Raw genomic sequence first — 12,812 nt, forward strand, 5'->3', positions numbered from 1 at the left:
TTTCAGTTTTTGAGTGCAAAAGGCTTTAAACCAATTGACACTCATCGACAATTGACTGAAGTGTATGGCGAGTCATGTATGGATGTCAAAAATGTCCACAAGTGGTTTAGAGTGTTTGCAGACGATTGTACTGAAATTCACAATGAGGAAATAACCGAGAGACTGCCAATTCCCACAGAGACAACTGAAAAAGGTTGAACGAATCATGTTTCAAAGATTGGCGGATCACTCTCAATGAGCTCTGCAATGATGTTCCAGAGGATTTTTGAAGCACAAATCACAGGACCTTGACTAAAGAGTTGCAATTTCGGAAGGTGTGCGCAAGATGGGTTCCGAGAATGCTGACAGAAGACCAAAAATGACAACGCGTTTGGATGGGGCATCACCACCCACTCACCCATAGTCGCAACTTAGAACCCAGTGACTACCATTTGTTTCCCAAGTTGAAAGAACACTTGGCTGGAAGGCGTTTCAGGGATGACAACAACAAGGTGAGGTTGGATGCTTCTTCAAATGCATGTTGGCAGACCAGTATGACATGGGCACACAAAAACTGCTACAGCGTTTACAAAAATGCATCAAACAAAATGGCAATTACGTGGAAAATATATATATATATATCCACGTAATATGTAACCCACTTCCAAACCATAACCAAAAAAATTTTTTTACGCTTTCAACACTACCGCTGCTATAAAATCCACCGTTTCTAGTTCACAAACACTTCCTTTCACCTATTAAACAACCATTTCGGCTAGTTCTAATAACTTTTGCTTTATTTCCATTTCCGTTTTTCTCACATCACTGATCATTTTAGCCGCTTCCCACAGAATTTAACGTCATTATTTCTTCGCCAGACAATTGTTAACCTCATTTTCATAACCTGCCACCACAAAGCCACTCCTTTTAATACATTTACACATAGTTTTTTCGAAATTTTCCCGAATTTCTCCACCCTTTAACGTGTTTTGGCGAAAACACTACCACCTAACCTTTATGCACGTCGTCGTCTACCAACCCAAGTTCACCACAAGATCAACATAGCCCAGCTATAACCAATTCTTTTTCGCCTTTTTTCACACCAGATCTTCAGTTGATTTCTAGTTCACCTTTATCTCTCCCCATATATTTTTATTTTCATTTTCATTTCAGCCTCATGTTACACTTTCCACCTTCTAATACCATGTCACCATCACAACACCCCCACAACGACCCCATTAAGTTTTATTTACATTCCATCCGCAAACATGCCTTTGCCCTAGCCGGATTACACTCCCATATTTTATTTTCTCAGGCTTGTCTGACATTTGGCATTACCCCCAAAGGCCTCACACTTAAAGTTCACATCTCTGGCTGTAAACTTTCTTTCCATCAGTCCCTATAACAGTTCCGAATTGAACAATCCATTGCCCTCACCCACCTAATCCTTCACCTACACATTAACTCAGCTAATGAACACAGCCGTCAACTCCTATCCTTAATAAAAGTCCTCAATCTTTCCTCCCCCACATCCACACCGGCTGTTCAGAGCATCCTCCTACAGGCCAACCGGAAATTAGAACAGCATGCCACCCTCCACCTCAAAAAACTATCCAATCTCCTGGTTTCCCACCTCCGGAAAGGCAACTCACTCACCCTTCACAACCTTTCCAGCAAACCTCAACCTCCTCTCATTGCACACAGACCCAGTCTCTCCCATCACTCAATCTCCCACTTCCAGCTCCACTCCCTCCAAAACCTCAAAATTCCAATCAACACAATCTGGAACCACAACACCCTAATTCAGTAGTTAACCTTTCCTCCAAACCTCTCTCCCAATCCAAAACCTCTGCCCTATCCAAAGGCCTCACCTTCAGCCTGAAATATGGTTTCCCGGCTAAGACACAAGTTGAAAATATGATCACTATTTTTTATTTACTTAAATTTGCCATATTTCGTGACAGTAACTTTCCCGTTAGACGTTTGCAAGGCGATATTAGTCTTGGCTTCAGTTGTCTAAGTATGATTCCACAATACATCGTTGTCGGCTGCAGAAAAGACGTGGTTTAACGTGTTTCTCTCATTTTGGTGTTTCAAATACAGTTTCTTCAAATGTAGTTTCTTCTTTTTAGTTAATACAAAAATAATAGTAACATAATTCAAAATTATTTATGACTGCGACCTTCACATTGTTCTTCCGTCAACACACACCAAGAGTTAGTAACGACTGACTATAGTCAAAGACGACTCCAACGTCAAAGATATTTTACACAATTCAAAAGTTTCTGCTTATAATCAGTCTCTTTGCTATTCTTCGATTCATTTTCTAATAGTAATCAATATGCTTTTACTCTCAAAAACAGAAGTAAATTAACATATAATAAGACAAATTATAATAAATTCTGACAAAAATATAAGAAAACATTTACAATTCGGTATCGACAAATACGGTAAAAAAATAACATCTCCTAGATCCATTACAAGCCCCACTCCCAGATTCACCAAACAGCCCTCGTCAAAGATTTACTGTCCTACACTCATACTCTCTGCTGGAAATATCACTTTGCCACGAAGAAAAATGATCCTAATCCTAATCCTAATGATCCAACTCCCCAAGACACTATCCAAATTGAACCCTGCCTGGAACAGTTCCGTCCTCCGTCACAGCGGGACCCACCTCCTCTTCCTCAAAATCACCCTCACCAAACCTTCCTGGAATTTCTGACTTCCAGCCTTGCCTCTCAATCCTTCTTAAAAAACCTTAATCCTACTCTGCTGAAGCCCAAGGTATCCGTGATCTGAAGGCTGACCGTTCCATCGTCATTCTTCCGGCAGACAAGGGGTTCCACGACCGTGGTACTTGATCGTCGGGAGTATATGGCTGAGGGACTGCGTCAGCTTTCAGACAACACCACATACAAAGTTTGCCAAGGTAATCCCATTCCTGATGTCCAGGCGGAGCTTCAAGGAATCCTCAGAACCTTAGGCCCCCTACAAAACCTTTCACCTGACTATATATATATATATATATATATATATATAAAAAAATAGAGGGAAACATTCCACGTGGGAAAAATATATCTAAAAACAAAGATGTGACGACTTACCAAACAAAAGTGCTGGCATGTTGATAGACACAGAAACATATTTTAAACTGAAGATCTTACTTTTGGGATCTCTCTTGTATATTTGTTCATTTCTGAGTTTACTGCATTTACTGTATTATATCTTTGTTGCATAAAAGAAATTATTCAGGTAGTGAAGGGAGAAGAAAATTTAATAGTCATGGGTGACTGGAATTCAAGAGTAGGAAAAGGGAGAGAAGGAAACATAGTAGGTGAATATGGGTTGGGCTAAGAAATGAAAGAGGAAGCCGCCTGGTAGAATTTTGTGCAGAGCATAACTTAATCATAGCTAACACTCGGTTTAAGAATGATGAAAGAAGGTTGTATACATGGAATAACCCTGGAGATACTCTTAAGGTTTCAGATAGATTATATAATGGTAAGACAGAGATTTAGGAACCAGGTTTTAAATTGTAAGACATTTCCAGGGGCAGATGTGGACTCTGACCACAATCTACTGGTTATGAACTGTAGAAACTGGAAAAAGGTGGGAATTTAAGGAGATGGGACCTGGATAAACTGACTAAACCAGAGGTTGTACAGAGTTTCAGGGAGAGCATAAGGGAACAATTGACAAGAATGGGGGAAAGAAATACAGTAGAAGAGGAATGGATAGCTTTGAGGGATGAAGTAGTGAAGGCAGCAGAGGATCAAGTAGGTAAAAAGACAAGGGCTAGTAGAAATCCTTGGATGACAGAGCACATATTGAATTTAATTGATGAAAGGAGAAAATATAAAAATGCAGTAAATGAAGCAGGCAAAAAGGAATACAAATGTCTCAAAAATGAGATTGACAGGAAGTGCAAAATGGCTAAGCAGGGATGGCTAGAGGACAAATGTAAGGATGTAGAGGCCTATCTCACTAGGGGTAAGATAGACACTGCCTACAGGAACATTAAAGAGACCTTTGGAGAAAAGAGAACCACTTGTATGAATATCAAGAGCTCAGATGGAAACCCAGTTCTAAGCAAAGAAGGGAAAGCAGAAAAGTGGAAGAAGTATATAGAAGGTCTATACAAGGGCGATTTACTTGAGGGCAATGTTATAGAAATGGAAGAGGATTTAGATGAAGATGAAATGGGAGATATGATACTGCGTGAAGAGTTTGATAGAGCACTGAAAGACCTAAGTCGAAACAAGGCCCTGGGAGTAGACAATATTCCATTAGAACTACTGACAGCCTTGGGAGAGCCAGTTCTGACAAAACTCTACCATCTGGTGAGCAAGATGTATGAGACAGGCGAAATACCCTCAGACTTCAAGAAGAATATAATAATTCCAATCCCAAAGAAAGTAGGCGTTGACAGATGTGAAAATTACCGAACTATCAGTTTAAAAAGTCACGGCTGCAAAATACTAACGCGAATTCTTTACAGACGAATGGAAAAACTGGTAGAAGCTGACCTCAGGGAAGATCAGTTTGGATTCCATAGAAATATGGGAACACGTGAGGCAATACTGACTCTACGGCTTATTTTAGAAGCTAGATTAAGAAAAGGCAAACCTACGTTTCTAGCATTTGTAGACTTAGAGAAAGCTTTTGACAATGTTGACTGGAATACTCTCTTTCAAATTCTGAAGGTGGCAGGGATAAAATACAGAGAGCGAAAGACTATTTACAATTTGTACAGAAAGCAGATGGCAGTTGTAAGGGTTGAGGAACATGAAAGGGAAGCAGTGGTTGGGAAGGGAGTGAGACAGGGTTGTAGCCTATCCCCGATGTTGTTCAATCTGTATATTGAGCAAGCAGTAAAGGAAACAAAAGAAAAATTTGGAGTAGGTATTAAAATCCATGGAGAAGAAATGGAAACTTTTAGGTTCGCCGATGACATTGTAATTCTGTCGGAGACAGCAAAGGACTTGGAAGAGCAGTTGAACGGAATGGACAGTGTCTTGAAAGGAGGATATAAGATGAACATCAACAAAAGCAAAACAAGGATAATGGAATGTAGTCGAATTAAGTCGGGTGATACTGAGGGAATTAGATTAGGAAATGAGACTCTTAAAGTACTAAAGGAGTTTTGCTATTTGGGGAGCAAAATAACTGATGATGGTTGAAGTAGAGAGGATATAAAATGTAGACTGGCAATGGCAAGGAAATCGTTTCTGAAGAAGAGAAATTTGTTAACATCAAGTATAGATTTAAGTGTCAGGAAGTCGTTTCTGAAAGTTTTTGTATGGAGTATGGCCTTGTATGGAAGTGAAAATGGACGATAAATAATTTGGACAAGAAGAGAATAGAAGATTTCGAAATGTGGTGCTACAGAAGAATGCTGAAGATTAGATGGGTAGAACACATAACTAATGAGGAGGTACTGAATAGGATTGGGGAGAATAAGAGTTTGTGGCACAACTTGACTAGAAGAAGGGATCAGTTGGTAGGACATGTTCTGAGGCATCAAGGGATCACCAATTTAGTATTGGAGAGCAGCGTGGAGGGTAAAAATCGTAGAGGGAGACCAAGGGATGAATACACTAAACAGATTCAAAAGGATGTAGGCTGCAGTAGGTACTGGGAGATGAAGAAGCTTGCACAGGATAGAGTAACATGGAGAGCTGCATCAAACCAGTCTCAGGACTGAAGACCACAACAACAACATCTTTGTTGCTCCAGCTAAACAAAGAAGAGCAACATTTACAGCTGAAATTTCATAGTAGTTTCCCGTGTCATGACACAGCTTTTAGTACACAGTATTGACTTATAAATTCTATCACATTTGATATCCTCTGGATACAAGCTATTTAAACTATATAAGGTTTTTCAATTTAACATGCTTTAGCTTTCATGGGAGAACAAAACAGTTGAATTCATTGCACGTGATGAGAAGACATGTGTTTACATTACAGATTTCTTTATTTATGTCACTTAGTGTAACCGTGAAGCCCTAGTACTGTTTACAGATTTACAACAAATATTTTCTTGAATTGATGCTCTACTCGTAGGTAATGCAACATTTTATACTGTGCATAATGCATATCAGTAATGGAGCATGCACCTCATAATTGGTAAAACAGGAATATACACAGCAAATGTGTTGCTGCCTTTATTATAGAGGGAACAAGACCTAACAGAACACAGAACGTGCTTCAGCAGTCTCACCAACTTCATTGAGAAGTAACCGTAGTAAAGCTACATTCGTACAATGTTTAAACAGTAATTTATCACTACCAGTTTTGTTTAAACCAGGGCCAGCCAGAAATTCTGCACACATGCAAAGCTGCTGCACATGTGCAACTTCTTCGTCACAGTGAGAACATATGCCACACATGTAAACAGGTAAAGGTAACCGCCACTGCTCATGTAATGTAGGCCTCTAAGCACAGATCTCACTGCTTTGCTTTACCCACTAGCTGTGAAGCACTGTATTTGGGGCACTCACATGCTCTTCTCACAGTAATGCAATCATGGGAAGGTATCATGTTATTCCATCGCCCTATCAACAAACGTCATGGTTCTAAAACAAATGGTGCATAAATATGCTGGGTTAGTTTCACGCCTATGTTAGGTACCGAAATATCCATTGCGGCAAGGCATATGCCTCTCAATAACGAAAGGATGATTTTTAGGCATGTGAGTACACCCCTTGAAGAACCAGTTTAATATCAAATTTTTCAGATAACAATGTTTTCCTATGTAACAAGGAACAGGATGAGGCACAGTTAATAAACAATCATTTTAGATCCAGGAAAAAAATAGCGAAACATGTTTATCACTGATGATGAGAAATGATAAAGTTGATGTTGCGCACAAAAGCACAGCATATTCATAAACACAAGAAGTTGCTAAGATTTTCGTCACTAATACTCGATCGAAACCTTGATTTATTCATTTTCATTACAGTGAAAAATCTTTCACACGTAAGTAGATCCGAACAAGGACTAAACTCTTGCAGCTTTGTGATGTAGGTGTGTGAACTCTTGCTGTGGAAAATTTTTGTAGAATTCTTTTATACTTTGTACTGCAAAGAACTTGTCCTTCAGCTACGTGTTGTGATGCAGGTTGATCAGTTCCATCTATAGATGATTCAGAGCATCTTCAACTGACGCTGAAAATGACCGTGCAAAGCAACGAATGATAGGAGACACACTTGTTAACATCTGCAAATCATGTTTGAAATTTGCTCTTTATTTTTAAATTATTGATATGTATTATTAAAATCTAGTACTTTCATGGGCCAAACACAAAGGTTAGTGAAATGTGCAGCGTATTCAAACATTAGTTGGGTCTCACAAAGAGCAAACTTCCTTTCAAAAGAGTTTAATTTTCCCAACATGTCAGAAATTAAATTATTTTCACCTTGCAAACTAATGTTCGGACTGTTGGTACAAGACGTAATGTCGATGAGAAATGCAAGGGCCATTAGCCAGCAAAGGTCTTCTAATTCTGATTCCCTCTTACTCTTCTCATGTAAGAAATGTAGTACAGCCACACATAAATTGCAATATCTTTTGAACTTTTTACCTCAACTAAGCCAGCGTACTTCAGTATAGTAAGGTATGTCGCATATACCTCTCCTAATTCCTCCAAGGATGGTTGAAATCGGTGATGTGCGAGCCCCTGTGTCTTCAGATAGTTTACACTATGCACAACAATTTGCATGGCGTTTCGTAAAGTTACTGATTTTGCACAAAGCACCTCTTGATGTAGAATGCAGAGAGTTTTATACAAAGTCTTTTCTGTGCATCCTAGCTTTTTACGTACGCATCAGTGTTATGGGTCCTCTCTGATAGCCTCGCATTGCCGGTGCTCCACAAGTGGTCACTGTGATTAACCGATTCCAATCCATACTGACAACATCAATTGCTTGCTAGACAGCTCGGAGTATGTCTACACCTGCTGCAGTCCCTTTCAAAGGCACCAAGTCTAAACTATCCTCTGTTACACATAGAGAGTTATCGACAAATCATTTGTATATCACTACCTGAGCCAAATCTGTAAGATCTGTTGCTTCATCCAAAGCAACATAGTTGTTAACCTTATTTATTAACTGCCTGTGCACATCACTGGCCATAATACCTATACATCTATGTCACTACTTGTTTGGAAAGACCAATTTCTTGAAACCTCCTCCTGTTCGTGATACACAAAAGTTCTGCACCATCAACGAGACAGTCTTTCACATATTTCCCTTCAGAAAACCGTTTTCCAATTCTTAATGCAATTTTGAAACTTGCTCTCTGTGCAGATGTACTGTGACTGTCATTCTGGAAAATTGAAAACAGTACACTGCAAAGCAAAACAGAAATGAATGTAACACAAGAAACGAGGAGTTGAAGAGGTATCAATTATTACGACTTACATTAAAATGCTGTCGATGTGCCACACCCATCTTCTCAAGCGCACTTAATTTTCCTTGCTGTTCCTCACTGTTCAGTGCACTACACTTGTCTTTACAAAATGAGTTGTAGATTCTCCAAATTGTGAACTTCTGCAGGCCGCCTATTATTTGGCAGCACAGCAAACACTGCATGTTTTCACCTACTGCTATTAAGAAGAATTGCAGTTCCCAGTTGAGTTTAAATGGCTGAGAACACAGAACTCTCATTCTTTCCTTTTTTGCAATACTCGCTATTTTATTTCTCAGTATGTCTTGTGCAAGGCTACAGTCACCAGACGGATGCAAGACGGGTTGTGCTTCGGTCCTCCCGGTACTGTGTAAACAAGGAAGCAGAACCGTCGCCCAGCATTTGGTATTTACATCTAGTCACTGATGTCAATGTTCCGCTTTCCCCGCCGACCGAGATGTGTGCACCTGTGCCACACTTCCACACTTTTGCACAATGTGCAGCATTTGGCCGGTCCTGATTTAAACAAACTACATTTAACATTGTAAAGTTAGTACGAAATCCATTGCAAAACATCAGAAAAGAGATCAGAATGCTACCTTGAGCTCCTAGTGACATTTTGCCAACAGTCATGTGATTCTATGTTGCAACAAGGCCAAGTGCATAGCTACTGCACTGCTTGCCTGGTCATCTTCAGTCAAATAAGTCACTACTGTAGATTGCTGATGTTGGCAGCAATAAACATAACAGTCAATACGAATGCTCAGTTTTGTTCTGACATTAGATGACGAATACTAGAGGACAGTCGAACTAGTTTCCATAATAAAGCAACAACAGAAGCCAGTCAACACTCAAAAGACTTTAAAACAAAACAGGACGAATTAAAATAATTAATTGTTAGGATAATTGATTATGTGGAATTAATAACCAGCTATCACTAAATTACAATCAACTGAAAATTGCCCATCGCCATCTGACGTCTCAGACAGATAGAATACTTCTAAGTGCAGACGTGAGCCAGCAAGCATGTGTGACTACTATGCAATCAGTTCACATTATCATCATCATTATTCCCAAATATGAAGTAGTTTTGTAGAGCCCCTTGAAATGTAAATTAGGTGTATATCAGTTACTCTAGTTATAACCTTTTTTTTTTATTCTTTGTCTTTTTCCAACCTATAATAATTATTACACAAACACATTCAGATGGAGAATATCTGATAAATATCTACCAACAAAATAATCAATTTTTGAAAAAATATGTAACTAGATCAATAAAACATCTACTCACCAAGCAGGGGAAGGAGAATACACATATAAAAAGCCTTTCCTTCATATAAGAAGTCTCTCCTCCTATCCCGTCTGGGAAGTCTCTCCTGACCTGGGGTTCCAGGTGACCTTTACAAACTTTCCCCATTTCCTGAACCTCATCAGTCCTTTTCCTTCACTCTTCACCCTTCTTCCTTCCCCTTCAACCCTTCTGTCAGAAGGAGGAGCCACTACTGGCTCCAAAAGCTTGCAAAGTGAATATCGTTATAGGTGTGTTCTCCTACCGTGCACAATGAGCAGATTTTTTATTAATCTGATAAATATCTACAAGTCAAAACTCTTTCCTATAATAACAGCAGCAGCCTCTTTTTGTGGTGACACTGTTTTTACCATTAAATCAATTAAACTGATGCTTCATCGAAGTTACAGAAGTTAACTCATAAACATTACACCTCACAGACTGCTTGTGGCAACACTCAGAGAGACTGAGATGCTACAGATGTAATTCATGATCATTTACTAAAACTGCAAACATCAATAAGATGAGAGAAGTCTACACTACCAGTGCCAAGAAGTGAATTAATGACAGGTTTGTAGAAAACATGAAAAAAGTTTGGATGTGTTTGGTTACTCTTTGGCCCCATATAGTAATTACCACTACCTTTAGACAAATGTTTTAACATCGTCAAGAGTTATTCACGCAAAATTCTCATTTCTGCTCTGTGTTCCTCTCTTGTAATTTAGATTTGTTTTAAAACTGACACCCATCTTCTCCACCACTATCCCTATGCTGCCTTTGGACATTTATTATTTCGACAGAAGACACCAATGCCAAAAAATTTGAATTAACTAATTGCCCCCTTTAAAAAAGAAAAGGGCTCAATTTCATTACAGGCAGATTTGTTGTATAACTGATAAATATTTTTGTACTCTTTTATATCTGTTGATCTATTTTTAATCATATATACATTCGATATAGTTCAAAATAGAAGAAAATGTTACACTAGAATTCAATAAGTATTTTACAATTAACTGCATAACATATACTAGGTCTTCACGCATCCAACTATTTCCTCCTGAAAATTCCTCCAACATGTTTACATCTTTCCCTGATTTGCTGAGAATTTGTGCACCTTAAGATTTCCAATATAAATTGTAAAAATTATATTACATAACATTTCATTTTGCAATAATTTTTAAATGGAATTATTTACCTTGGGTTGGTTGTCCCTTTGGTTTTCTGAGAACAGAGGTCGTGGACTCCTTGATGGTGGGTCTCCTCCTGTCCGTTCTGTGCCAACACCCGTAGAGTGCTTTCCCCCTGATAAATCTACATTTTCTGAGTTCTCGTTGCAGATAGACCGACACTTCGAACAAAGAACTTGCCGTGGCCGCAATCGGACAGTCATTCGAGAGTTTTTGTGACGAGCAGGAGGTCGTACAGGTCTCCGTACATGATGGAATGCTGCAGGTGGCGTTGCCTTTTCCTGGAAGTATGTGAAGCGTTGGCTCAAGCTAAAAAGCTTGTCCTCATCACATGCACTCCCAGATACCGGAATATTTATACCACATGGAAGCTGTCTGTAAAATAGAACACAAGAACAAATGAGAAAAATAACACGACTGAATCAAAACATTATTGTCACACAATAATTAAATGGCTAAGTAAATACAATAGTTTCAATTCTCTGAAGCGCTGCCAAATCATTGGCCAGAATTGAAACTTATTGCACATATACTAATCAGTCAAACATTATACATTATGGCCACTGATCTACTATTGATACAAACCAGTCCTGGTGACAGCAGCTTCAATTGGCGAGGAATTACTGCTAGTCAGACACATTTATGGTGCACACAGTATTAGTCCATGTGTAGAATGGGGAATGCACACAATCTATCTGAGTTTGACTGAGGACAGACTGTGATGGTCCGGAAGCTTGGCACAAGCATTTCGGGCACTGTATTACTTGTCAGGTATTAGAAGAGTGCTGTGGTGAGTGTCTTCAACATGTGGCAAAACCATGTTCACGTCATGGGCTCATCTGGCCACCCCTCATTACAGATGTCAGATGTCATAGCCTGGGCAGACTGGTAAAACAGGTAAGGCGGCAAACTGTGGCAGAACTAACATCAGACTTTAATGCTGAGAGAGTAAAAGTACGTCTGAACACACAGTACACCAAACACCCTTAACGATAGGTCTCCACTGCCGACAACCCATGCATGTGCCAATATTAACACCACAACATCAACATCTATGACTGAAATGTGCCGTGGCCAGCGGCAATGGTCGCTGGCGCAGTGGCAGAGCATTGCACGGTCTGATGAATTCTGAAGCCTTTTCATCATGCTGACGGGAGGGTGCGAATCTGTCATCTTCAAGGGGAACAGCTCCATCATGCTCTGGGGGACACTTACATGGGTATCTATGGGTCCAGAGAAGCTCGTGCAAGCACCATGAAAGCCAAGACGTATCGTGCACTGGTGGCACATGATGTACACTACTTCATGACAATAATGTTTTCCAATGGCAGTGGAACTTTTCATCATAATTATGCATCATGTCACAAGGCTTAAAGTGTGATTGAGAGGGTCGAGGAACAAAGTGGCGAGTTTCAGTTGATGTGACTGAACGTGGTGTCAGAGCTCATCCTCCTTCCTGGAATTTACATACATTAGGTGACTTGCGTTTGCAAATGTGGTGCCAACTCCCTCCAGCAACCTACCAAGGTCTCACTGCTTCCATGTCATGACACATCGCCACTGTCATCTGTGCCAAAGGTGGATGTACCTGCTATTAGGTAGGTGGTCATAATGTTCCAGATGATCAGTGTATAAAATTACTGTTTTATATATTACTTTTATGGTATATGGGTAATGAGTGTTAAAAGGCACCTAATGAATACCACGCATGAAAGTTATCATCATACTCATAAAAATCACAGGTTTTGTATTCTACAGTTGATTTACTATCGTCACTTGAGTTAGGGCATGTGGTTTCACCCATCAACACCCAAGTCTTAACAAGTATAGAGCTGTAGATTATTTTACTTCTTATGTATTATTTACATGACTGGCCAAAAGGAACAATATTTTTAAGGCTTAAATGAAAATGTAATCTTGTGTGTTGAGCAAGCAGTAAAGGCCAAA

At 39.5% G+C, this 12,812-nt stretch overlaps 1 protein-coding gene across 1 annotated transcript in view; it reads right to left on the minus strand.

Moving 5' to 3' along the window:
- LOC126481368 (PWWP domain-containing protein 2B-like) overlaps positions 1-12,812 on the minus strand; it is a 212,935-nt gene that overhangs the window by 152,332 nt on the left and 47,791 nt on the right. The window contains exon 2 of the mRNA XM_050105077.1: positions 10,874-11,240. Coding sequence (XP_049961034.1) covers positions 10,874-11,240 — 367 coding nt within the window. The remainder of the gene's footprint in view (positions 1-10,873; positions 11,241-12,812) is intronic.

Source organism: Schistocerca serialis, chromosome 5 (genome assembly GCF_023864345.2).
Source record: "Schistocerca serialis cubense isolate TAMUIC-IGC-003099 chromosome 5, iqSchSeri2.2, whole genome shotgun sequence".
Classification (NCBI taxonomy): Eukaryota; Metazoa; Arthropoda; class Insecta; order Orthoptera; family Acrididae; genus Schistocerca; species Schistocerca serialis.